At 45.1% G+C, this 27,229-nt stretch overlaps 1 protein-coding gene across 6 annotated transcripts; it reads left to right on the forward strand.

Moving 5' to 3' along the window:
- The first annotated feature begins 1,465 nt into the window (after positions 1-1,465).
- MAX (MYC associated factor X) lies at positions 1,466-23,836 on the forward strand. 6 transcript variants are annotated; one of them, XR_014296369.1, is made up of 6 exons: positions 1,466-1,715; positions 2,445-2,471; positions 9,762-9,869; positions 22,125-22,248; positions 22,729-22,813; positions 23,498-23,635. XR_014296369.1 is itself a non-coding variant. In XM_082648506.1 (5 exons), the coding sequence occupies exons 1-5, from the start codon at positions 1,680-1,682 to the stop codon at positions 23,683-23,685; spliced, it is 483 nt and encodes a 160-aa protein (XP_082504632.1). In that variant the 5' UTR covers positions 1,466-1,679; the 3' UTR covers positions 23,686-23,836. The 6 variants fall into 6 exon arrangements, 4 of the variants coding, with proteins under 4 accessions (XP_082504632.1, XP_082504634.1, XP_082504633.1 ...); XR_014296370.1 differs by having other exon boundaries at positions 22,729-22,829; positions 23,498-23,625; XM_082648506.1 differs by lacking the exon at positions 22,729-22,813 and having other exon boundaries at positions 23,498-23,836.
- The last annotated feature ends 3,393 nt before the right edge of the window (positions 23,837-27,229 follow it).

A 27,229-nucleotide genomic window follows, 5' to 3' on the forward strand; every position in this document is an offset into this window, starting at 1 on the left:
GTAAAAGGAAGACTGAGACAAAAGCATTTAGAAAAGATAAGTTTACTTGCAAAGACGTGCTGACTTCAGTAGGACTGGACCACTGAATAAGAAATACCACAGATATTTAAAGGAAAAATGTAAAGATTACCAATGTTTACATTTATCTCTTCAGCAGACAGTATGCTCACATGGGAAGATATGTCACAAATGACATATTCCCAAATTTCTGTATTCAAAAGTCAGGGATAAAATAGTTTTCATTAGGGAATCAGTAACTGATGGGAAAAACTCAAGATTTCATTCATTCTAGACAGCAGATTTAAAAAAGTAGTTCGGATACTTTGTCTTAGGGTTGAAAGTGTCTTATTATTAGTAGTATTCTTCCTCCTGTGGGACTTGATGTACACTCTTAAAATGGCAGCAGGGCAGTCTCACTTTTGTTTCCACAACCGTGAGCTTCATGAAGACAGGGTCCGTTCCAGTCTTAGATATTATGGCATTCCCGTGCTGGCACATGTTGGACGTTCAATATATATTAGTGAAATGGATACGATCACACCTCGTGCCACAGTACTTAAATAAGATTTTAACTGGATAGGGAGCTGCACCAGTTTTCCATTTTGATACTTTTCACAATTCTTAATTATGGTGCTCTGAACTGGGGCACTCCTCAAACTGCTTAGGCTACAACAAATTCAGAAGGAGCTTTTATTTCCACGTAAACGATTGTTGAGGGGCGGTTGTCTGTGAATGGACGACCCTCACGTGAGTAACAAGATGGTCACTCCCGGATGAATGGAAGACACGATTCTCGTGGCTGGAGTGATCCCTCAGCGAGGCCGGTCATCTTGCCTATCCTGTAATACCATTTAACACCTACTATTGACACCTCCCCATAGCCAGATCCCAGAGGTCCGCGTGGGCATCCGGAGCCGCGCCCCCAAGTTCGCCGCAGCAGCATCCCCCCAGCAGGGGCGTTACGCCCCAGGGCGCAAGGCAGAGCGACTCACACATCTAGAAGACAGAGTAAAACCAGTCGCACCAAGGAGAGGCAGCGTTATTTAGGCAGGCGGCTACTCCTCCAGAGCTTCCACCCTGTCCCCTGGGCCCGGCGCCCGGCGCTCAGCCTGTGCCCGGCTCCAAGAGCCCCAGCTCCCTCCACGTGTCCTGTCTTCCCAGCAGCCACCTCTGCTGCCTCGAGAGGAAAATCTCCTGACAACTCGCGGTCTACGGACTACGACTCCCAGCAGGCACCGCGCCGCTTCTCTCTCCGCCCCCCTCCACGGGGCACGCAGGCGCTCTGGGCTCCGTCAACAAGCCGGGCTGGCGACGACTGTTTACAGTTCCTTATGGGATTTGTAGTTTTTCTGGAGCTAGCTGGGTTGTCAGTCAAAGGGACAAGAACTACAAGTCTCGGCGGCCCCAGCGTGACGAGCCTGGTCACGTGGGAGGGGGCCGACCGGGCGTGCGTGCCGCCGTTGATCCGGTGCTGCAGTGAGGAGGTGGTTCTCGCCCGTGTTGTGTGTGTGTGTGCGTGCGTGTGTGTGTGAGTGTGTGTGTGTGAGTGAGTGAGAGAGCGAGTGAGTGAGTGTGTGTGTGGGGGGACTCGGCTTGTTGTTGTCGGTGACTTCCCCCTCCCCTCCACCCCTCCCCCTTCCCCGCCGCCGCTGCAGTGGCCGCTCCCTGGGCCGTAGGAAATGAGCGATAACGATGACATCGAGGTGGAGAGCGACGTGAGTCCTGGGGCTTCTTCCTTCCCTTGCGGGTTGTCAGGCGGGGACAGCGGCCGGGGTTCTCAGCAGGGCGACGGCGGTAGGGGGCCGGGCAGCCGCCGCCTCCTTCCCTTTCCTCACCCTGGGCCGGGACCGCCTCCGTCGCGCTCCCGGCTCGCTCTCCTCCGGGCTCTTGGCCGGAGCGGCCTTCTAGGACTGGAGGTGGGGAGGAGACACGCGGCCTCTGGGACCCCCACCTCCCCCGGTGGAGGAAGGTGCTGCGGCCTCCCGTTCCCACCCTATCCAGTTCAGGATCCGGGGGACAGGGACGGGGTGCGCCCGGGATCCCATTGTCCGGATCCTGGGGAAGGGCACCGCGCTTAGGACCTGCTCCCTCGGCCCGCGACCCCCTCCTCCCGTGACCCGCGGTGGATCCTGGCTGGTGAAGGAGGGCGGAGAGGGCTTGGGAGTGCCCAGACGCCCTGAGCTGGGTGCGAGGAGAGGAGACAGTGCTCTGGACCCCCTCCCTGTGTCCCGGGTCGGATGCCGGAAGGAGGGGCGGCGCTCGGGACCCCCCTGCCCCGCTACCGGATCCCGCTAGGGGGGATGGGGGCGTGGGATGCGGAGGGGGGGTAGGGCTGACTCCCCACCCGCCGCTTCCTCTGCCGCCGGCATTTTCTTTCTTATTATTGAATGTGAAGTGTAAAAATAACTTCTATATTTTCTATTTTTTTTTCTCTCTTATTCCAGGAAGAGCAACCGAGGTTTCAATCAGCGGTACGTCTCCTACTCTCCGTTTCATTTTCATTTCCGTTCAATTCTAGTCCTTTTTGGGGTCAGAGAGAAAAAGAGATCGTTCTGTTACTTTTAATATTGTAGTAAACTCTCCTGTTATCGCTAAGGTGAGGTGGGGCCTTGTTCTGGGGTTCTAGGTGGGGGCGGCGGGCTTGCGAACCTCATAATTCTAGGTTCTCAGGTGGTGAGGTTCAGTGACTGTAGGTGAGTGAGAATTTGTATGCAATGAAATGAATCCTTCTGTAGGTTTCCACTGGGGGCTCTAGCTGTCACTATAGAAGTGGGAAATGAGAAACACATCATGTTGAAGTAAATTGTAGTATTATTTCAGGGAAAAGTGGCCAGCTTTACTTAGGAACAAGTAGGTTCTAAACCATATCTGCATAGTTGTGTGAAGTTGAAGGCACATGCAGTAATCACCTTTAACCAAAAGTCACGTGACTGCTGTAGACCTATGGAATCTAGCACAACCTGGTATTATTCTAATGCAGAAATTGGAAATGTAGAGGGGCCAAAGGTTGAATGTGAACGTGTCACATTCAGCTGCTTATTGTGGTCTGACTATTTGAGTTGAAGGAGCAGTATAAAGACAAAAAGAACTGTTGAAGAAAAGTGGCACTGTAGAGAGAGGTTTGCTAAGAGGTGATGGTTGAGACCATACCGTGTTGTCAGTAATTTCTCAGAGTTTGGATATTAATGTTCTCAGTGGATGGTTCTGTGGATTAAGATAGACACAAATCTCATGTCCTTGGAGTCTGAGATAGTACTATGGGTGTTCCATGAATAGATTAGAGGGAGAAAAAGGAATAGAGACAAAATAAATCAGAATCAGAGGAGAAGAGAAATGAGTAAACCATAGCATCTAACATTTGACAGATGGGAGCAGTAGGAAGTGTGGGTCCAAAATTTAGATGTCTCTAGGGGGCCCAGGCAGTGAGATAGTCAGGAATAGAGAGCAGAGGTGAGGACTGGGGTACTAGAGAGCACATGCCTCTTCTGAAAAGGCAGCCACTAAAGTCCAGTGGGTTGCTGTTATGTGGGAATGAGGGCTTAGTGTTGTCTTATCTTCCTATTTTAAAAGAAAGATTACAAATCCAGACTTTGATGTTATTTTTCTGATTTTTAAAATAATGTATGAGACAATCAAGTTGATTAGGGGCTTGTTACAATTTGCCAGATGCCACTTTGAGACCTCTGGTCTAATAATTTCATTATCACAGGATAAAAGCAAGCCCTCTTAATTGTACCTGCTTTTCATTAGAGCACAGATTCTAAGGTTGTCAAAGGAATTAGGCATTTAGAAAAACTTTACTTATGGAATGCTGATATTTCCATAAAATCCAAGAATGCAGTTGTTCCAGGGGTTTTAAAATTATCCCTGGGTACTAGTCACTAAAAAGGAATTTGTTTTGTTTTATTTTTCCTTGAAGTATTTCCTTGAAGACAATACTTTGAATATTTGAAGTATTGTCAGATACTTAATATTTATACATACGTTTGAAAATTAAATTCCTTTTTTTCAGTTACTATTATCCTTAATAATGTAAACATGGAATTTCATGTTTGGAACACAGTCTATTTAAAACATTTTTTTCCTCCAAGTCTCCGGTTGTAAAATCTGCCCTAGGGCTTGATCAGGATTGGAGGGTAGGGATTGTTTAGGCTTGCTTTGAAGAATCATTATTTAAATTGGAATTATATTGGCTTTCCAGTGAGATAAGGATTTTCTTTGTGAAATTTTGGCTTCCAGTTCTTGAGCGCTTTCTGCTTTTCAGAATGCTCGTCCACATGGCTGTTGATGTAAATCGTTTTATTAAATTATGAAAATGTCCCCACTCTCCTAGAGTGCTCATCTCATTGTCTGGTATGGAGGCTTTCAGTTCGCTGTTAAGGTACTTAGGATTTTTCCCTTTGATTTTGGAGGGTGGGCACAGGGAGTGGTTCTGACCCTTTGTTTTTAATTTGACACATCTACTTGCTGAGACATTTAAATATTATCTGTTACAAGATAATCATAATGGCGTAGAGAGAAGAAGCAATAGACAAATTTCATAGCATATCAAGCAATTATTGTGAACACGTAGGGTAAAAAGGATTTTTTTTTCTGTGTGACTATGTTTATTTCCTGACATTTAGTATAGATAAATATATATATTTTTTAATTTTGGGGAAACTGTTCTTAAGCTTTGCCTTCGTTCAGAAAAGGGTGTGGACTGTGAACAACCAAATATTTAGAACTGCAAAAGAACTTTTAAAAAGTTATTTTGAAACGGTCCTGTGGGTCCTAATATAAAAAAAGGTATTCATTCATGTTTTATAATGTCACTACAACAGCTACAGCCTTACTACATAAGAAATGTAGGATACTCAGCAATAACAGAGTTAGGAAGTGAGGCTAACAGTAACAGAAAGTGAAACTGATTTGACGAGTATTTTTTTCTGTTGCCTCAGTGTGAACAGAAAACAACTTCTCCGGTGACCAGTAAGCTTTGTTAAAGGAAGTAATCCCAAACAATAATTTATATTATTAAATTCAATATGTCTCAGAATCCCACTGATATTATTTTATTTTTATTATTTTTTTGGAGGGAAAAAGTTGCATTTCAAAGACAGTTTTCTGGGGCAGGTATATTTCATGCAAGGTGATCTTTGTTTTATTTCTGCTTGAGATTTTTTTTTTTTTTTTTAAAGAATGAACGTATACAAGAAACGTAGGGTTAGTGTGTTAGTCGGAAGCCTAAGACCTTTTTCAGCTTATCCTTCATGACAGCTGCATGTGTTTCAGTTACAGTATATCTTTGGGGGGGTTAGAAACAGATTTGTACAATTCTGTTTCTGGACCTTTCTGGTATGAAATATTTCTAACTTCTCAGAGCTCTTTGTTTCTTTAGAAATTGCAATGTATTCAGAAGGGAATGAGCTTGGTCATCTTTGAGATCAGAATTTACTCAGGAAACTACTGTCTTTTACCCGGAATTAGTTGCATGGCAGAAGTGCTACATGATAAATGTACTTTGTGTCTGCTTAGAGTGTTGACAGTGATGTGGATGCCAGGTTTGGTTCCTAAAAATACCTGTTGAAGGGTGTTCTTATATTTAAAAGTCTTTTTTCAAGATTCCAGTAATGGTAAAATAGTTGATCAAGGAAAATGGGTATAGTATGATGGCATATTTGGATGATAGCGTTCCCAAGTTTTTTTAGGCACCAAGTGATTTTTTTGAATAGCCTGGAAAACACATGTGTGTATTGGATTTTAAAAATGTATACCAGGCAGTCGGCTTCAAACGGGAGAGGTGTTGGGAAGTTGCAATTTGTATCTCCTATTCAGTTTTTATTTATCCTATTTGCTTCCCATCAGAAGTAGTAAATAGATCTTTTCTGATGAGAATTTTGAGCCTGTGTATTTCCAGTGTTAGTGTTTAAGAAGAGTAGCTTATTAAGTAATCGTAAGCAACACTATCTTCTTTCTAAAATATAGCCTTTAAATTTCTTAAAGGCAGTAAATGTTTACTGGGCAACTCTAATTCCATATATGGTGGGAATTTTCTATATTGGAATTGAGAAGATTCCCCTTACAGATGGGGTTAGGTGTCACGTGACCTGCAAGAGAGGGCATTGCTCTGGAGAACCTTGGTCATACTTGAATAATGGATCATTCATTTCCCCTTGTGATTTGCCTACCTAGAACTTGCAGGAAATAATGCTGCTGACTGATGTAATGCCTTTAAGGAAGACGTATTCTCTATGCAGTAAGTTGGAAGGAAATAATTTAAAGAGATTTCTTCAGTTTTGAACAGCCCTCCTTAGCTTGAATGACCTACTGCCAGTTTAGCAACTTCTTGGCTAAGAAAATAACATTTGCCTTCAATATTTAACAACACTTAAGATAACATGTGCTTGTTAGTGTCAGAGATGGACAAATTGTAGGTGAAGATTTTTATTCTGGCTGCCAGTATGGAAAGTTTGGTGGAAATAATACTGAGAGGCTGAATAAAAACCTTGGCAGAGATGTCAAAGCTGGAATCGATTTGGTGTCGGAGTTCCTGTTGAGCATCTGTGGGCCACTCTTAAGATCACACGGCTCTTTAGTATTTCTGTTAGCCTAGGATGCCCTGAAGGAAGGGTTGTCTGCTGGAAACTGCAAATCCAGCGTACTTAAAGAGTGACAGCATCCAGCCACTGCTCCTGTAGGATGTATAGGGGAGGTATTTGTGGGCCTGCTGTTCAGCCCAAGAATGTTTCTGTTGTCTCCTAGAATTTGTTTGGTATCACCCGTTTTCATTATCAAACATCTTTCTCAGTATAGCTGAGAGAAAGCTGACTCATCTGAGTTGAGCTTTGTTTGTTCAAGACACAGCAATTGTTTGGCCCTTCCCCACCTGTTGTTTTTTTTTTTTTAAACTAGTTTTGAGTTTGTGGGAGGATCTCAGGTGCCTTACACTGGGAGTCTTCAAATCTTGTCCCTTTCAAAAAGGGTTGCCAGCAAGCAAAGATAGTTAACAAAGCAGTGATAAGCCTGGCAACTGGCCCTCCATTTGGATGAGTTGCGGGGGAAGGGAATTCATCCGGCTGGACGTTTGGAAATGTTTCCCAAACAGAATTCTCAGTCTTGTGTAAAGGTTTTTCATACGTGTAAAGGTCTTTCAAGCCACTAGAGGTATTAGTTAGTTCAGAGTTGCCTGGAATTAGGCATGTTAGTTCTGCATGTTTTTAACTTGCTCTTTCAAATGAGGCTGGAGAAGAAGAAAAATGCATCATTGCCATTGTCTCTGAGAGCTTCAAAATGGACTCTGGTTAAGTGTAGCAGCTTGGGGATGGACATGGCAGCAGGGAATGGTCTAAGATTCCGCTCTTCTGCTGGTTAAATTGGGCCTGGAACCACCACAGAAATTCCATCCACTGCTTTGAGAACAACAGTCCCCAGCCCAGGCTTTCTACCAGGCAGTGGACTGCTGCCTTTCCTTGTTGAGCCAACTTCTCAAACTTGGCTGGCTTCCCAGATGAGAAGCCAAGATTTCTGCTGATGGTCCACAGCCAAGTTCACTTACAATCCTCTAACCGAAGACTTGTCCATTTGAGTCCTTTCAGGGCTCAGTGAATGGGAAGGGGGTAGTGCATTGTGGGGATGATTTTGGTGTTAGATTATACTTAGCTCCACCCTTCTAGTGCAGGCGTGAGTGAAACCAAGTCCAACTTGATTCTAGCCATTTGAGATTTGCAGGGCTCTCCCAGAAAGAAAACAGACAATTAGAATTTTATTTGTATCAACAAGAGGGATTGTGGGTAACTGGTGTCACTGCTTCTGTGCACAGCTCTTAAGCTGGGAGGAGGGCCAGGAATCAGGGTGATTTAGTAGACAGGAGTATCTTGGGCTGCTGCTGGATACCAAAGCTGGGCGATTATTTTGCATGTAAATAAACCATCCTGGGGAGTGTGTAGCAAACACAGGAGAGACAGATAGGTGCCAAATGCCATCTCTCAGCCCTCTAAGTCTTTAGTCTAAGACCCAGCCAACTTACCTATGTATCAACAGATGACTAGAGGGAATGGTAAGTTAGAAAAGGACTAGATACTTAAATATGTTTAATTTTTTCAGGCTCTTCATACTGCTGATAGAAGGAACCTGCACTTTTCCTGCTCTAATGCTGTATGATACCTTCCTCTAGCCTCAGGTTATCTGATCATTCCCTCAGTTTCCCTGTAAATTCCACATATCCCTGGAGTTCGGCAGACACACATTTTTACAGAGAATCCAGGCGTAAGATTAGGAGAGCTTTAGAAGTGTTCCAGGCATCTGCCCTGAAAATGAGTGCTATGCCGTGGAGAATCATGGCTGTGATGGGAACCATGTTTCCAGTTCAGCAGAGCTATAGGTGAGGTGTTGTGCTCGAGAGACCAGGAAGTGACTAAAATTACCACAGCTGCTCACAGCCTCTTCCTCTGTAATGACTCAGACTTTTAGGATTAGATACTAGAATTTCAAGTCCTTTCATTCCTATAACTCTTGTCTCTATAGACTTTTGTCCGAACATCTTGTCTAGTATAAAGATTCATTTGAGGCATTCTTGTGCTAAGCCAAGTTATTTACTCCTGTTGCTTCATTTTTAAAATTCCTGGTGCTGTGTCTGGGTAGATTAAAGCTACCTGAACTTCCTCTGTACAGATTTCCTCTTTAGGTTAGCCCAGTGCAACCTTGTGTATTGGGGGTAAATTCTCAGAGTATAGTATTTCCCATAATTCCCGGAGTGCAGATGTGAAGTTCTTGCTTTAGGTTAAGTGAGCGTTTGTGCTTCATTGGAGGGACCACCCCTTTAATGGGGACCTGCCGAAACTCTCTTGCAGTGTTCTCCAGCACTGTCACTTCCACCTGAAGCCAGTGTATTTTGCCACTGATCACTTGGCATCCCTGTCCCTCTCCAGCTGATTGTTCTTTGTGATTCTAAGCAGGACAGGATAAGGAGTTTGGTCTGTGGGTATTTAGATACCGCCAGTGACTGCCACAGGTGCCTGAGGAGGTGTATTGAGAATATGTGAGTGTCAGAGGTTTACTCTCTGAGAGCCGCCTTTCTGGCAGCCTGTGTGAGGGAAGCCCTTGGCTGAATATCACCTTAGATGCACTTTAAAAAGTAGGAGCTCAGAATGCAGTTGGTGTCTATATCAGCTCTTTCATAATGATTGCAGATTCATGCATCTGGGTTTTCTAGAGGTTTTAGTTTCTATTGTATGATTTGGCAAGAAGGTCTTAAAACTAGTACCTCTTAGCGAGCTGGAGACCAGAGCGGACTCATGGTGATGGTTTCACATGGAAAGAAACAGTGCACCACTGACCTAACTCCTTTTCTGGGTACCCACCGTGGGGAATCTCTTACAGTGGGGGTGATCACATCTTATGAAGGGGCCCACTGCAGCTTTTCCCTGGTCACCTCCCAGCCATGGACTGGCGGCTGTTGTGTCACATAAGTAAGTTGTGGGAGAAAACTGATGCTGCAGGAGAGCCACACTTTGTCCCCATGAATAACTTTTATTTTACTTATGCATGAACTGGATGCATCGAGCTACTTTGGATGTTCCTGTCGAAAGCCTTGCTCACCCCTTTCTCCCCCTTTAGCAGAGCCTAATTCTGGAGACTCCTAACTGCCCACCTCGACAAATCCTTCCCAGTCCAGTCACCTGGGACAGCGCTGACAGCATATACTTCCAGGCTGTACCCACTCACCTGTACCAAGCAGAAGGACTGACATCACTAACGTGCTCTTTCTCCCATTCTTCCAGGCTGACAAACGGGCTCATCATAATGCACTGGAACGAAAACGTAGGGACCACATCAAAGACAGCTTTCACAGTTTGCGGGACTCGGTCCCATCACTCCAAGGAGAGAAGGTGAGTTTATTGAGAAAGCTGATTAGCTTAGCCACCACTAACTTGGAACTCACTGTGGGGCTTAGCAGGGCATTCACCATTCTGGAAAGAAATGGAGTCAGCGATATTTGGATGACATGGTTTCCTTAATCTTTGATTCTTCAGAGAGTCATCACACACCTTACCTACTGTAGTTCATCCTTAGCAAACGATGTCAGATGTAATGGAGCTGCTTGTTAAGACATCAGTAGGAGCTCTCTTTTAAAATTAGTATTATGTATAATAAATTACTCATTCAAGAAATTATAACTATACAGTGTAATGTAGAGAGTAGCATATAGTCGTTTGGGATAATGCTAAGGATTCCAGAGGTCAGTGATTCTCTGGACCTCCATGAGAATTCTTTTTATATGGTTCGAAGTGAGTACTTATTTTAAATGAAACTTCCCAGGAAGGTATGTGAACCAATCTGGACACCAGTGATCTCCCAGTCCAACAGTTATTATTTCAAAGGCATATAAAGAGCATTTTTAATGTGGGACTTGAGTAAAGAGACGTGTTCATACGAAATGGAAGAAAAAATAACTACTCTTCTTCCACCATCCCCCTACCCCACTGGTGGCCTTCCAGAAACTGTTTTCCCTGGAGAGGTAGGCACCAGCTGTTTCTACATTTGCAAAACAAAGTCCGAAGCTTTGAGTAAAAAGTCTGTGGGTTAGGGTCACTCCTTGGAATTTGGAGAAAATATGTGTTTGCACAGTTCGTTCCATCCTTGACACACAATATAACTGGCTGCTCTCTGCAGCTATTCAGTGTATAAGTGGGAAACTTGGAAGAAGACCTGTGTGTTTTTGGTTTTTGGTTCAATAATGCAGTGTTAAAGAAGCAACCGAAAAAAAAAGCAACCGTTTTAAGAAAAATTGTTGCTTTCAGGTGGGCTTTGAATGGCTTTCCAGATTTAGCTCTGTGGTAGGAGTCCTGGTTTTGTTTGGTTATCCGGAATTAAACTTGGGACCATTATGGTTTCATTTTATTTATACTGCCAGTCTGGTAAGCCACTTGCTTTATATGTTATCTAAGGTGTGGCTGTGTGGCTATAAAGGATGGGGTAGGTCTGACCTTTATGCAAAACATAAAATAGGCCATGTAAATACCTAGCATTGCAAAACCAGAATTTGCCCTAGGTTAGGCCTACTTAGTGTGCACTTGGCTTAATGACCTTGGACCAACGTGCTTACCTGGAATAACAACATTCCTGGGTACAACACTGTTAAGCACCACGGGAAATCTTTATGATGGGGGGAGAGGCTCACGCTTTTAGTCAGAGTACACATGTACAAAGGATTATCTCTTGTGTTTGTCTGAACTATTGACAGTAGGTGCTTATTCCTATGCCATGGTATCAATTAAAATGGCTTTGGTGAAGTAAATGGACAAGAGCTACCTTTTTCTAAGTCTCACATCTAATCAGGAGTGGCGCCAGGGCAGCGTATCCCAAGAAATGGCCTGTGAATCACCCCCATCAGAATCACTACTGAATCTGTCTTTCTGGAGGCAGGCCTAGAGATCTGTATTTATAACCTGCAGTCAGGTGATTCTTAGGCTTTCTTAAGTTCAAGAACACTTTGGGAGAGGTCAGTCTTAAGAGCTCAACTATACCTTTTTCTTTATCCAGTCTATTTTACATTGTCATAACATTCTTCCTTAAGTCCTTAAAATCACATTACCCTAAATCCTGTTGTCTCCTTTCTTCAAGGAAGATGACAGTTTGAATTTGGTAACCTTACAAACCAAACAGTTGTCATTCTTTGTGGCCTATTCGTTTGTTCACTTACTCCATTCAGCAGATACTTACTGGGGGTCTGCTACATACTAGTCATTGTCCTAGATATTAGGAATACGGCAGTGAACAAAGTAGACAAAAGCAGAAGCTCTTAGTGTGGTGAGGAAAAGATAGAAAATGAACTAATAAATATATATATATAGTATGTCAGATAAGTGCTATGGAGAAAAACAGGGAAGGAAGCGTTGCAGTTTTCATTAGGGCAGACAAAAAAACACACTGGCAAGGGAACATCTGAGCAAAGACTTGAAGGAAAGAACCATGCATCTATCTGGTGATTAGCATTCCAGGCCAGGGAAGGCGAGTGGAATAGTCCAGGGGCAGGAACCTGGGAGCATTCCTGGGCCTTTCAAGGAGACAGAGGCCAGAGTGGCTGGAGCAGAGTGAGTGAAGGGACCATAGCAGGAGATGAGGTCAGAGAAGTAGCACGACTAGGGGAAAGGAGTGGTCGAGGGGCCAGGTTTCTTTCTAGCTGATCAAAGCCCCAGTGGAAGTTAACCAGGTGCCTTTCTGATTTCAGAATGCTTTTGTGTGTTGCAGTGCAAATGTTCATGTTGAGCATGAATAAAGGAAGTAAGTGGCTGTTAGCTCTGGTTGAACCCCAACCCCTTCCCACTAAGTTCCACAATCTTCATTATTCTCCTTCCCTGCCAACACTGTTTCACAGATGCTGCAGTGAGTCTAACAGAATACTTTGGTCCCTCAGACTTCCTAGTTCTCCCTAAATGTTGCAGTTTTTTTTAAAGTGGTATTTGAACCAAAGGGAATTGAGTAATTCTTGATTTGGATTGCAGTAATTAAGGTTCTGACATTATGTAAATAATCATGAAATGATCATTTTGCCCTGTGAGTTTTGGGGGTGCTTAGATCAGTTTCTTGAAGCGAAGGCCCCCAGTCTCCTTTGACTTGTTCACCTTTATGTTCCAGGTGACTTCTCACTTAGTATTTGGATTATCTGTCCTATGTGTTCTAATAAGCCTTTTGTTTTTTAAAGAGAAACTAATACTGATTGAATTGGATCCTAACCAAGAATGGGGTGTACTTGTACTAAAACAACAACAACAACAACAAAAACCCCTTTAAACGTGAGACTCAAACTCTATTTATCCTTTGTTCCCTATATTTCTACTATAAAATGGTCACCTTTTGCTTAAGTAAAAAATTCAGTATTAACTAATATCTGTATTGCAATGTAAAATGAAATCTGCACACCAGTTCTCTGAGGTGAGTACTACACTATTATAATTGGACAATTACTACTGCTAGGGCTCCTGCCATCCTTCATGTATCAGAGATGAGGAAACAGGCTCAAGATCAGGCTATAGCTGGACAGGGACTAGAACTCAGGACTGCTGGTTGCCAAGTTCAATCTTTCTACCACACCGTAGGGGTAAACAATTTAAGGATATTTTAAAGAAATCTTGCTTCAATTCTTATATCTTGTCTTTATATTGGGAGCTTCCCCTGGATAGAGTCAGTAATCTTGGCAGTATGTCATACTAGGGTTGCTACTAAAATACTGTCCCCTGAAGTAGCATATGTAGACAACACCAAAGTGCAGAGTTAAGGGTCACTGAAAGTTTATAAATTTGTCTGAGTCCACGTAGCTGTTCTGAGAAATAGATCATTATAGTTGGCAGTCCAGCTGGGTTTTGCCGTAGGTCACATTGTTCACAAGTAGACTCTTGAACTCTTGTTGCCTGAGCCTTTTGTTTCCCATAGTTTTTCAGCTAGACATGGAGCCCACAGGAAAGATGGAATGGCGTTAGAACCATCAGCCAGTCAACCAGAGTAAGGGAGCAAGGGCAGGAACGACTGTGGTCCCACTTTTCAAAGGAAGACATTAGTGTTCTTGAACAGAATTATTCCTTGTTTTGAGGGTCCTTGGTTGGGTGCTAGGGAGTGTTGCCCAGTGGCTTGCTGGCACTGAGCTCACGCTGTTATGTGGGGGGCAAACGTGGTGGCGAGCCCATCAGTCTGCCTTTGCGTGGGGCTGTAATTCTGTGCCCACCCCCGGTGAGTTAGCCCCAGCACCTGCACCGGAGTGACTGTATCCAATCACAGTGTCTCCTTAGCATGGCTGACTTTAGTGAAAGAAGGTTCTGTTTCAGTAGTGCCATATGTAGCTGAACAGTGGTGTATAGTAAATTTTCCTCTTCTAGGTCTCTTCCTAAATGCCTATTTATCATACTTAATTGCTCTCTCAGGCAGTTGTGCTCTGAATTTCTCCTTTCTGGATAGAGCTATGTTATGTTAAAAAGAGATTATAACCTAAGATGAAAATAAAGAAGAAAAGTGTTTCTTCTAGTCAGCAAGTAAGAGTTCTTATAGTCAGTGAGTCAGTCCCTTTGTTTTAGGTGAGACTATGAAGGCACTGCCTCTGCCGGCTGCTGTCACAGACTCCAGCTCGTGGTAGGTTCCCAGAAAGGAGCTGAGGAGTGAGAGTGCCAGAGGAAACGGTGGGCTTGCTCAGCTCTTTGACGAAAACCGCCACAGCCCACATGGTTGTGCTCACGTTTTTATATGTGAGCACCGCAGAGATTTAAGAGGTTTAATGCATGGTGTCTACTCTTGAGGATCTTGCTCTCTTGTTGGGGGAGAGGATTATACCTAACAATTAACAATAATAAGATAACATGCTGAGCATCAAGTAAGAGGTTAAAACACTGAGCTAATTTGTTTCATCTTCATTAAAGCCCAGTGTCCTTAACAGGTAGATGTTGAAACCAAATAGCCCCTTATACCAGGGAACATAGTAGTTCTTACTGCTGAAGGTCAGTCTCCCTGTTAAACTCACTCAGCACTGTGACCCGGGCTTATCCCAGGTGTAACTGTATACATATTTGTGTGGTTACTTGATGACTGTCTACCCGTCTTCCATACTACACTGTAGTAAGTACTGAAGGCAGGGAGAATATCTTTGGTCATATTTCTTCCCTTGGTGCCTGGCACACAGTAGGGAGCAGAGCGAGTGTTTATTGACTGAAGGAAGGAAGCCCTCTCTCCACCTGGCCTTGTTACACTGGGAGGAGCTCACTCTAGTGGACACCCTTTAAGGCAGGCAGTTCATTCAGCAGCAGTGTTTCTGCATCATATCTGGGCTGCTAAAGGGGTTGTCTTTTAAATGAAATGTAAACTACAGCCCTACCCATATCACCTTATTACTCAACAGGGTTATTACCTGGCCAGACTCCAACTTGGGCAGTTCTTTTATTCTTAAATTTTCTACATCTTAAGTTGTTGTCCATAGTTGTCCAGGTCTCCCTTAAGCTCCAGGCTCAGCAACTGTAAATGTACTGATTCATTGAATTCTTTGTTTAACTGTATTTTTGCACTGCCAAAGCCTCCAAGGGCTTTTCAGTGCCCATCAAGGTAAGGACTGGCATTCCATGTTCTCTGAATAAGGTACCCAACTTGTCCTCCTGCTTTTTCTGCTCCTTCCCTTATTGTGAAGCAGCGTACACCCTCCTCTGTTTCCCCAGGAATGTCATCTTCAGGTTTATCTTAGTTCTTTCCTTCCACCAAGGTCTCAACTCCAGCTTCACCACCCAGATGACATTGGGGTTTCACAATGAAGAGACCCACTTACAAGGGCTCCCCAGCTCCCCATGTTTCCTGCCTTCCTGTGTTTCTCCCCAATGAGGCCTCCCCTGCCAGTCAGTCTCCACCTGCCCATTTTCAAGGGCTGTATCAAATGCCTCAGCACCCTGAGAACACTGGATTATCACTCTCGCTGACACCCCGCTGGCCCTTTATGGGGCCTCTCCTGTGTCTTCCTTCTTTCTGTGACAGTTCTTATCACCTAACTGAAGGGTGCACTCCTTGAGGGCAGAAGCTTTGTCCATCCTTCTGGAAGTCTCTGCACTACAGAGTAGGGGAGGGCTCACTCCCATAGAGAAGACTAGAGAGTCGGGAAACCCACCGCTTTTCCATCTGGAGATTTGAAAGAAGAGGAATTGGTTACTGGGCCTTCCCTCCAGCATTTCTCTTTTCTTTCCCCTCTAACAAAATTGCAGAAACTTTGGAAAAATGGGAAGAAGAAAAACAGTACTTCCATTCCTCTAACACAACTACAACCTTTCCTTTATTCTAAGATTCTAAGACAAGTGCTGTCCAGTGGAATTTTAATGTGAGCCACAAATAGCAGGTAAAATTAATTTTAATAATATAGTTTATTTAACCTAATATACAGAAGTAAGTATGACTTCCATATATAATCAGTATAGTAAAAATTACTAGTGGGATATTTTATATTATTTTCTTGCGCTGTTTTGATAATCCAGTGTGTGTTTTATAATTACAGCACATCTCAATTCAGACTAGTTACATTTCTTTTTTTTAATTAATTTTTATTGGAGTATAGTTGCTTCACAATGTTGTGTTAGCTTCTACCACACAGCAAAACAAATCAGCCATACACATACATATATCCCCTCCCTTTTGGATTTCCCGCCCATTTAGGATACCACAGTGCGTTACAGACTAGTCACATTTCAGTACTTATTAGCCACCTGTGGCTGGTGGCTATTGTGCTGGACAGTGCGGTTCTCCCCATCCCACACCCCATTTTAACATGACTGAAATTGGGTGCCATCTTAAAGTGGATGTTAAACAAAGCTCGCCCCTTTTTTTTCCCTCCCCCGGCAAAGGCTGCTCTTAAGTCCATGTGTTTATTGATGGAGTCTAGGAGACAAGAGAATAATGGTGTTATCAATCTGTGTATCCCCTCTGGTCTCTTCATACGCATGCTTTACATGGGTAAAGGCTATAGCTTGATGCTTTCACATAACGTGCCCTTTCCCCAAGTGATAGAGTGTTCATATTTAGCCATTAGGCATGTTTCTTTTAACCATTCAGGTTGCCTCCAGTCTTTTAACTTTATAAATAATGTAGTGATGAACATCTTGGTGCATGTGGCTGTTTCTATAAAACAGATTCCCAGAAGTTGGATTGCTGGGTCTAGTGGTAAGAACATCTGATTTTTTGCTGTATGTTGCCAAAATGCTTTCCAGGAGGATTGTTTTCATGTCTTCTTTCTTTTCTTTCTTTTTCAAGCAAATTCTAAAGATTAGTCTTTTGGTATTGTTTTGAGAGTACCAATTTTACCACCACTGGAATTTTTTTTTTTGGAGGGGGTGACTAATTTAATAGGCAAAAGGTAGTAATTAATTTTGTATTTTGTTTATTGCCTGTGAGATTAAATCCTTTTCCGCATGTTTATTTACTAGTTGCATTTCTTCTTTGAGGAAACCCTGTGCTCCCGTCCCTTGTGGTCAGAGTTTGATGGGGAAATGTCACACCTTCATTTCAGACTACCAAGGGCTCAAGATAAAAGAATACAAAGTTTGAAACATGATTTGTGTTGACCCTTAAACAAATGTCTGGCTCCCAGCTTTAAGCCCTTAATGGGGCATGATAGCTTTGCCTTCCCCTAGTAATCAAGAAAATGATCCTTTGGGCTTGGAAGGGCCAGGCACAAGAAGCCTTTGAGGGGCCACATGGCTGTGCTGGCTCTGAGCCCACAGCCTTCCAGCCTCCCTTTTTGGCATTGATGGTGGTTCCATTTTGGAATGAACTAGTTTAATACAGACCCGAATTTATTGTGCTTTGATATTTGTTTCCAGAACATGGCTTATTCAACTGAAAATGTACACCAGCTTTGCCCTAGGCCTCCCTTTACCTTACTATGCATAGAATTTTGTGCAGGTTTCAGAAAATAATGGTTTTATTTTCTTTAAAATAACAAAACATGTCAACTGGTGAGTCAGGCAGTAGTTCTTTTTTCATTCCCCAGGATGTGGCGTTTTGGTTCTTGGCAGAACCAGGGCAGCCTGGTAGGATCTGATTTTGACAGGAGGAAAAAATGATAAATACAGCAAAGGTGACTGTTTCTCAGGTCAGCATTAGGACCCTAGGGAAGAGCAACGGTGTTCCTAATGTTAACAAGCTAGTACGACTCTTCTCTTCCTCACCTCTCCCCACCTGCTTTCTAAACAACTTGGATTTTTGTCTAAACAAAGATTTACAGCTCCGGAAATGTGTGGGACTCTTGCCCTATATGAAAAATTTTGAGAACCACTACCTTAAATGGGATTTAATGACCTTGGATGTCATCCTAAATATCAGTGTTAACTACTTCAAGAATCATTTGGGACCTTTAGGTGCTAATTAGAATCAAACTCTTGGGTTTGGGGCCTCTCGTGAAATAGGTAGTTGATTCTTGCTGCAGCACACCAGGTGAGTACACTCTGTTCCCAAACAGAGTTCTGTTCAAGTGGGGGCCTCTGGAGGCTGGGGTGGCCCTTTCCTCCATCTCCTTGCTGCTCTGGGCAGGGATGCAAACAGGCCAGCAACTGCGTACGAGCAGGAGAGGTGGCACAGGAACCGCTGGGTCCCTCTGCCACGCTGGGTCTTCTCCGCTGTCCATTTCGGGTTTCCCCTTCTTAGGTAATGAAGCCAGAGCAGTGCGGGGGGCCCAGGCCCAGGTTCAGACAGTTCTTTCAAGCTAACTTGCATCTTCTGGCTTTTCTTCTGTATTTGCTTCTTCTCTGCTAGGGATCACTTTGAGTTTCACCTGCCTTTAAAAGAAAAACAGTCTTCCTTCAATGCTGCTGTTATTACACGCTACTTTTTTTCCATTTCTTATTTTTTCAGCCTCATTCTAAAAACCAGTCTTCATCTTTGCTTCAGCTTCAACTCACTCCTGCACCCATTACCTGTGTGAAGATGATTTACCTAAAATCACTCCTTCAAGGAAATCACCCTCACCAGGCTCTTCATTGACATCCTTATAGACAAATTGGGTGACTCCTTCATTGTCCTTTTCTTCCTGCTCAGACTCTCCAAATTCCATTGATCATCTTCATTAGTTCCACAGCCTCCTCTGTGGTCCCAAAATAGGGTGTTCTGGAGGCCTGGGTTCAAATCTTGACTCACTGTTACCCACTGGTTATGTAATATCAGGCAAGTTACAGCTCTGTGCCTCAGTTTCCTCCTTTATAAAATAGGGGAAATAACACATCAGAATATTGTATGAGGGTGCCTGGCATTTAGTAAGTACTCAGCTGCTGCCATTATCATCATCATTTGTATTGCTTTGTGCAGCCGTGGCTCTGGAACGCGATTGGGCAAGGGGTCCAATGTCCTTTTGCGTGGCTCCCAGAGGGAAAGAGAAGCCTGACTGCCGCTGTGCGTTAAACTACTACCCAGAAGGCCCAATGCCTTTTCAGTGCCCTTGGCCATGGGCCATCCTGTGTCCAAACCATTAAAGAGATATGTTTCTGCTTAGAAAGGCAGAATGAGAATTGGTACCTTCTAATTGTAAAAACTAGCAGGAAAGAAATTATTCAGGTCCTTACTGGGTACCCAAAGGCAACAGTCAATCTGTGGACATGTTGACCTACCAAGTGTTATCTGCTCAGGGACACTCACACGAAGATTGCTGACTTAGCCAACTGGGCACGGTTTAGAAAACAGAAACCAAAAGCCCAGGGCCACTCCATAGTCCAGACTGTAAAGCCCAGGGTTCTTGCTGGCTTCATGTCTGCTGTTCACAGTATAAACTCATAAAGGCAAGGGCCTGCCCACACCTTAACCCTGTGGCAGGTCACATGATCTTGCATGGTTTGTAAAACTGGAAGAGGGGATTTTAGTTGAGTCTAGCATTTTCTACCTTCAACCTTTTGCTTTTTCTTCGCTGGACTAGATGCACATGTAAATTTGGGGGAATTCTGTATTTCGTACTTTAAATTTTTTCTTGTGGGACTTCTTGTTGAGTACCCTGGAGGGGGCAAAATAAAGTTAATGAACCATGCTTTTGGACTAGTAAGTGAGGGTCAGGGACACCCCAAGTGGCCTAGGTGCTTCTACTTAGGCAAGGGGCTGTGTGGAGGAAGGGCAGTGCTGATAAGCATTCTGGAGGCCTTGTGCTGGGTTTATTCCAATCTAGCCTTCTGTGGAGACCTCTTGATCCCAAGACACTGTTTTCTGAGCATCTGTGAATTTTATCTTCATCCAAAAACTGCCTTGAGGTGGAAAAACTTCCATCTCTCATGGCATCTTTCTCTTTGGTTTGTTGTGCTGTGCTTGCTTCTCCCTTTTCACTTCGTGGTTTCATGTATAAATATGTGAAGAAGAAACTGGGAGCGCTCAGGCTGCTACTCAGTGTGGTCATTTGTTAAAAATTATCTCTGAACATTTGCAAGCGCCACCAGGGAAGTCCGCAAGTGCTCTCTTGTTCAGAGATTTTGCTTTTTTCCCTTGTGCCAGATGCAAATGAGGAGTTAAATAAGGGTTAATGTTGCTTTCTGGGAACAACAGTTGAAAAAATAGACAAATATAAAGAGAGACTGGGATGTAAATATGCATAACAATTAGATCAGTGATGGAGTGCATAGAATTTGGAAGGCTGGGTGGGGTCTGAGAGAATTTCTTGTCAGATAAGGAGTAGCCACGGAGAGAAGTACTGTGTCTGCAGTCACAGAGCCCATTACAGACAGGACCTAGGAGGCACCCGTCTCCTGGATTCCTAAACTCTTCTCCCCACTCTGCCACCTATCCTACAATACTTGTTTTTAATCCCATCTCTAGCATCCAGAGAGGCAGGGTATTTTAATTAGTCCCTTCTAAATATGTGCCCACCTTTTTTTTTTTTTCTTTCATTTTATCACCTAGTAATTAACCCTAATAAGTCCCCTTTGGCAGAAATGGGAAACAGCTTCTGAAGCGACCTTGTAGCCAGAGTTGCAAGCCCCTGTTGGTAGGTGCTCTCTTTCTTTTCTACATAAGCTGACTTACTCAACTAAAGAAATAGGCCTGGTCCTGTCCCCACCCTCATGCCCTTGCTTGTGCTATTCTCCCTGCCCAGAGCAACCCTTTCCCACAGATTCCACCTCAGTCTAACCCAGGGTTCACTGGTTCAGATAGGAGCCTGTGTGTGCAGAGCCGAGGCTAATGCTTGGCACTCAGAAGGTGATCACCCCAGCCAGAAGCCATCTTTCCCATGGCCTTTCTAATCTGTACTACTCAGGTTACACTTGTTGGTACTGCCCTGTGATTTGTCTGTATATAAATACATTTATCTCCTCAACTAGATAGTAAGTTAGCTTCTGGGCAAAAGAAGCCACGACTAATACATTTTGTTTCCCCACAGTGTCTGCTCCGTGCCTTGTATGTAATTCGCACCAGATAAAAACGGTTGAATATGAACAATTTCCCTTTGAGGAAGTTGCCTTAAGGATGCTCTAAGAGGAAAGCCTGGAAACTCTAGTACTTGTGAGAACTGGTGAATAAACCCAGGCCTTCCAAACCTCTCTGATACCCAGCCCTGCTGAAGTCCATGAGTTGAGATTGTCAGAATATACTACAGGTGGATTTAGTTTTGCTCGCCTGAGTGCGGCTGTTTTCTTTGCCACTTAAGAAGCTTTACTGCAGTTCAGGTGCCTGAGATGCCTCACCACCATACTTCGGCTACTAGACTACCCTGCCTTGAGCTTCAGTTCTCTTGGCTTTGTACCATTCCACCAGTTCAGCTGGTTGGCTGCCTGGCCATGAGTAACTCTGGCCATGTTTGCAACCTGGAGGGAATCTTCCAGGTACTTTTGACCTCCAGGGGCCGAGTAACCTGACATCCATTTTATTAGCTCATTAACTTGTTCCTCTGACAGGGCAGTGCCTAGGCTACTCACAGCCATGGTAAAGGTGTGGTTGCTTCCTGAAATGGCCCAATCTCATGCCCTTCCTGTGTTGACATCAAGCTCTGACAGCTTTCACAAAATTCTCTTCAGCCAGTTACGCTGAAATCATGACAAAGCAGCATGGCTCAGTTGGAACTAGTTAACAACGGTCTGAAAGCTTGTCTGAAATCTAGGACCTTGATGAACAACATTGTACCCATTCGCATCCTGACAGCGTTGTACCCATTCCCATCCTGAGCCACCTCCAGCTGAGATCTTGATCTTGTCTTTCTGGACCAGCTGCCTGTAGCCAGGCCCTAGCAGAGAGTGAATGGCCTAAGGTCTCAGTTAAGTAGCATTTTAATGTTTTCAGAATAGCCTGGCTGAAGACATGAAAGCAACCTAAAGAACCAAAGCGGGTGGGCAGGGTACAAGTTCAGGAGTGAGTTGGACCTGCGTTTGAATCCAGGCTCTGCACTCTTTTATTTTGAATAAACCAGTAAACTTCTCTGAGCCTTGGGTTCCTGGTGGAGCTCCCTCTCTCAGAGAGAGCCAGTGAGGTAAGCTATGTAAAGCAGCTGGTGCCTTGACTGGTATAAACAAGATTCCTGATAGCACTTGCGCCGTTTCCTCAGCCTTGTGCCCCCTCACCCTCCTGCTTCCATTCCCTCATGCCGTCTTTGCTGAAAGGCATGGTTTCTTCACTGCGTGGACTAGGTCTTTATTTTGTCCCCTTTGCTTTTTCTCATATTGCAACAGGCATCCCGGGCCCAAATCCTAGACAAAGCCACAGAGTATATCCAGTATATGCGAAGGAAAAACCACACACACCAGCAAGATATTGATGACCTCAAGCGGCAGAATGCTCTTCTGGAGCAGCAAGGTGAGCAGCAGAGCTTGTGGGGCATCTGGCCCTGCTGTGCTCCAGCCAGGTCAGGGCTTCGCACCCAGGCCTGCTGAGTCAGAACCAGTTACGGAGCGTATGCTCCTAAGCAGCTGTGGCCCTGCTTCTTGGGCCTGAGTAGTCGAGTGTAGAGCCATCCTGAGGAAGGACCTGAGCCCTCGGTGAGGGAACAGTGGAGTATAGGGGTTAGACACTGGAGACTTTTTTCTGACCTGCTCTCTCTCCCCTTCTTGGGGCTCAGGTGCTCTGCTTGTCGTAGGGGTCACACCTGGCATCAGGTGTCTCAAAAGAGCTGTGAGGTCCTTGAATTGGAGTGTGCTGTGTAAGCGCCACAGAGACTCCAGGTGTTCAGGGACAGTGAGCGCTCCCCGTTGTCAACGGTAGTCCAATCAGGGCAGCCTATGGGCCAGGCCCATGCTGTTCTCCAATGCTCACATCCGCCTTTTCCTACAACCACAGGGGAAAGCGAGAGCTGATCAAGTTCTTTGTTCCTGGGGAATTCACTTCTCTTCCTCCCTCATGGAAGATGCAAGTAAAAGGAAATGCAAGTAACCACCTGGGTTAGAACACCTCAAATAAACTAAACTAAAATAAATGGGCTGACCTTCCAGGCTCAAGATGAGCTGAAACGAGGGCTGGGCAGCGGGAGGCGGCAGCGGGTTGGTCACCGGGCCGAGCAGCCTGCATGTAGGGGCCGTGTGTCGGAAAGCCCAGGTATTCTGTGTGTATTGGTGACTTGCTTCCAAGTGTCCAGCTTGTCTTTCCAAGTGGATCTTGTACATGAGAGCTAAGCCAAAACTTTTCTTTGGCTGATACATCTTCTGTCATCCTTTCCTGTTGATGTGTGGCCTTCACACCCTTGTGGAGCCTGGCATTGCCAGGCCAGCTTCGCTGTTACTGCACCACTGGGTCCCACAGGGAGCTCGTGCTCCTGTCTCTGTACTGGGCTTCCACAGCAGGACAGTGACATCACAAGCCTTCTCTTTAGGGTTGGGTGGCATTGCAGAGTGGCTGGCCACATCCACTGAGCGCTCAGCTCTGGCTGGGAAAGGCAGAGGGAAATGAAGTATGCAGGTGGAACAGCCACCAGAAGGGAGTTACTTATGAGCCACCCTGAGCCTCGGGGGCCAGCAAGCCCTTCGGAAGAACAGGCTGGACCCTGACCTGAGACTCGGTTACTCCCCCAGTCTCCAGAAGGCTATAACCCGCTCGCTTGGTTGCCTTTCAGTCCGTGCACTGGAGAAGGCGAGGTCGAGTGCCCAACTGCAGACCAACTACCCCTCCTCAGACAACAGCCTCTACACCAACGCCAAGGGCAGCACCATCTCTGCCTTCGATGGGGGCTCAGACTCCAGCTCGGAGTCGGAGCCCGAAGAGCCCCAAAGCAGGAAGAAGCTCCGGATGGAGGCCAGCTAAGCTCCACGGGGCAGGCCAGCAATAAAAACTGTCTGTCTCCTCCATCGTCTTATCCTCTTTTCAGTTCATCTTTAAAACCCTCAGAACCATTTAAGAGACTCTTTTTTTTCTCCTCCTTTTTTTTTTTTTTTAATTTTATTTTTACGTAGAAGCTCTTGGACAACAGCTCTCATTCTCCTTCCCCATTTCCACTATTTTTTTTTAACGTTTCCCTTCAGGGATTCCCTGTCCCCACCAGGAATATTCAAACCAAAACACCCCAACTTGGCAGCTTTTTCTGTGGAGGACAGACGGCCGGCCAGACCTCTGAGCACATGGTGTCCTGACCACCCACCAGCTCCTCCAGCCCTGCCGGGCGCATGTGCCCCGGGGACTCCTGCCCCTCCCAGGCCTCTCCTCCCGGGCCACCCTCACCTCTGTTTGATAGACTTTGTGAATCTGTGGACTGCTCTACTTTAAGAAGATGACCAGTTTGGAGTAATCAGAATTATTCCCCCTTCTTTTTAAGGATTTTTTTTTTTTCCCTAAAAGGCTATTTATCGCTCCTGTTGAAAGACCAGAGATCCTTGAAGAAGTTTGTGGTATAAAAGGAAGTGGGGACAGATTTGCAGCGCAGAGTCTTTGGCCTGTTTCACTCCTGCTTCTCTCAGCCAGCCTTAGGGAGGGCCGCGTGACACTCGTGTGGTTTGTTGGGGGACAGCAGCAGTGAGGCGGTAGCCACCAGGGGGTGGGAGGGGGTGGGACGAGGAGGGAGGGTAGGGTGGGGTAGAGGTTTTGTATTGAGGGCCAGTGATGATGTTTTGATATTTATTTCCTGCTACTGAAATTTGAATCTGAGTGAATTGTCCCTATTTCTGATGATGTCAGTATTGCAAAACGACAGATTCATAAAGTAATGATCAAATCTTCCTTTCTTTCCGTGTGTATTTCTAAGAAATAGAGCCAACTGATTTTCTATGTAAATACCAAGAGCGGTTCACCTCATACTAAACCCACACCCCAGTGCAGACCCCTCCCCACCCTCGTCCCTCTCCCCTTCCAGCTGTCCTGGAACCTGTCCCCATTATGTGATCCAGCCCTGGTTCTGGCTGCGGTCCGCAGATCCCAGTGAAGGGTTTTGTGTGTTTAGGCCTCATTTCTTTGTCTTTTTCCTACTCTGTTCCTGGCATTTGCTGATTTCTAGTGTATACTCTGTAGTCTCAGTCCGTGTTTGATTCCATTCCATGGAGATAAAAAGTATGTTGTACATACTGCTGAAGAATTGTCTTGCAAGTTAAGGCTTCCCCTTTACTATAAGACTATAAATAAAAACTTATTTTATCCTTCTTGGTGGTGGTGTCTTCTTGCCCCGGCAGAGGCCAAGATATCTTGGTAGAGGGAAGCACCCCCTGAGGGCCGCTGGGCCTGTGTGGGAGCCTGAGAGAGGAGCCTGCAGGCTGGGAGCAACCGTAAGACAAAGTGGTTCCCTTTGTGCTCTAAGGGCTCAGTGCAGCCTGGGCAGGGGAAGGTAGCTAACCCGGTGGTGGTGACTGCGCTCATTGGATAGAAGCTTTTAAGGCTCCAACAGGGATGGGGTTACCCAGGGCAACGTTTCTGGATCCAGTTCCTGCTAAATAAATGACCCTTGGGGAATTGGTAGCCCAGAGCTGTGAGTCTGGGTTTCTCCTGGTAACGAAACGTCCAGTCCAGGGGTGGCTGGTATGCTCTAGGACTTTTCAGTTTCTAGAGAGTTCCGACATGGTAATAGGAGGCAGCAGTGCTGCCACGGGCTGGAAGTCAAGGAGGCTTCAACAGCATCCAGTTAGCTCTACTTGGGCTAGGGACCAACACCGGCCTGAACTCATTTGACCTTGAAAGAAAGGATTTATGGCCAGAATACAGCTCAGCTTTGGTTTTCCTGTCTGGCTGACAGGAAATACTGCTGTTCCTAGTCCAAGGGAGGGAGAGAAGTCAAATCAGTTCTTTGATTTGTCACTCTTTAGAGTGGTGGTGCTGGGGCTTCTATCAATTGGATGTCAAATCCATGGTATCTCGTTTTGGTTAATGGGAGTTGACAGGTGGTGGTGGATCATGTTTCCATAAGAGGCGTTTTTTAAAATATTTTATTGAAGTATAATTGACTTACGATGTGTTAATTTCTGCTGTACAGCAAGGTGACTCAGTTATATATATATTCTTCATCCTATTTATAAGAGGCATTTTGTAACGTGATCAAACCAACCCCCAAAACTATGATCGCCATAAGGAAAACAAGGATGCTGGGAGAGAGCAGCATCCCATTTATTGAAGTCATTCTTTTTAAGATGGAAAGAGACACGAATAAGGGGAAAAAAATGGGAATGAGAGGTCAGGTGATTTCCTAAGCCTTCAAAGTTAGTATGATTTCCTCCCCTTTCATTGCGCTTTACTACATCCCTTTGTATATCTGGACTTATTTGTAGATTCCATATTACACACAGTTGGCTTGGTCAGGCTGGGCATCAGAACCAAGCTGCAGCTGCGGCCGTGTTGGTCAGGAGATGGAGTGTGAAGCAAACAGTCGAGCCAGCCCTGGGGTAGGGGACGTCCCCGAGAGCCAGTCCCTGGCTCCAGGATATTGGCTGGACAAGGGGTTGAGTTTTAGGCTTCTCAGAATTTCAGTAAACCCGTTGGAAGAAAAAGGCCACAACAGGATAGCTGATTCACCTGGGAAAATCCAAACCACCTGACTGACAAGTGGTGGAGAGGAGGCGGTGCCACTGGGAGCAGCTGCCTGGAAAGGAGAACCAGGTAAGAGCAGCCGGGCTGGAGGTTGTGCTTGCTGAAGGGGACAGATGAAAGCCACAGCTGAGTTCCTTCTGGTTCGCGTGTCTAGGAAGCCAGTGTCTGTCCTCCATGTCACCGAAGTTGGACCACGGTTCACTCAGGTTATTCTTGGTGGCTGGTTCTCGGCACTGCGCTCTGGACTGCCCTGGTGAGTTACTTGGTCCTGTGAAAAGCCACCTCTTTCTCTTGCAGAGGTGAGCTTGATATTTTCTTTCCTTTACAGTTGCCCCAAGGTCAAGGGTATTAATGGCCCAGTTTTTTAAATTCTTGATCTGCTAATCCCATCTGTAGAGTAGCTACCACTTCAGCAAAGAACTGCCTCAGCTTACAGAGCTATCAACTCGGAAAGGTTTAAAAAACAAGACTAGAGTAGGTGAGAGCCCTGAACTAGGACTGAAGAGAGCCACGTTCGATTTCTAATAATAGAGCGTAGTGGATTATGCTTGGGCTCTGAAGTCAGGCTGCCTGAGTTCAAAATTCTGGCTCTGTCAGTAGCTGGTAATCTCGGGCGAGTTACTTCTCTCAGCCTCAGTGTCCTCATCTATAAAATGAGGATAATAGTAGCTTTAACCACATGATGTGTCTGTGAAGACTAAAGGAAATAATGCTTATAATGCACTTGACCTCAGGACCAAGGGAGCACTCAGGTGCCAACTGTCGTCATCTACGTAGAGCACGTGACCAGGGCTGAATCTGCAAGACGGAAAAATCCGGCTCCTGCGGCCGTCTCCAGACTGCG

This window comes from Grampus griseus, assembly GCF_964374135.1.
Source record: "Grampus griseus genome assembly, chromosome: 2".
In the NCBI taxonomy this organism is placed as follows: domain Eukaryota; kingdom Metazoa; phylum Chordata; class Mammalia; order Artiodactyla; family Delphinidae; genus Grampus; species Grampus griseus.

Coding starts and splice junctions, on each gene's coding strand:
- MAX (XM_082648506.1), top strand. CDS start 1,680: ATGAGCGATAACGATGACATCGAGGTGGAGAGCGAC. Junction 2,472..9,761: donor AACCGAGGTTTCAATCAGCG/GTACGTCTCCTA, acceptor CCATTCTTCCAG/GCTGACAAACGGGCTCATCA. Junction 9,870..22,124: donor CATCACTCCAAGGAGAGAAG/GTGAGTTTATTG, acceptor ATATTGCAACAG/GCATCCCGGGCCCAAATCCT.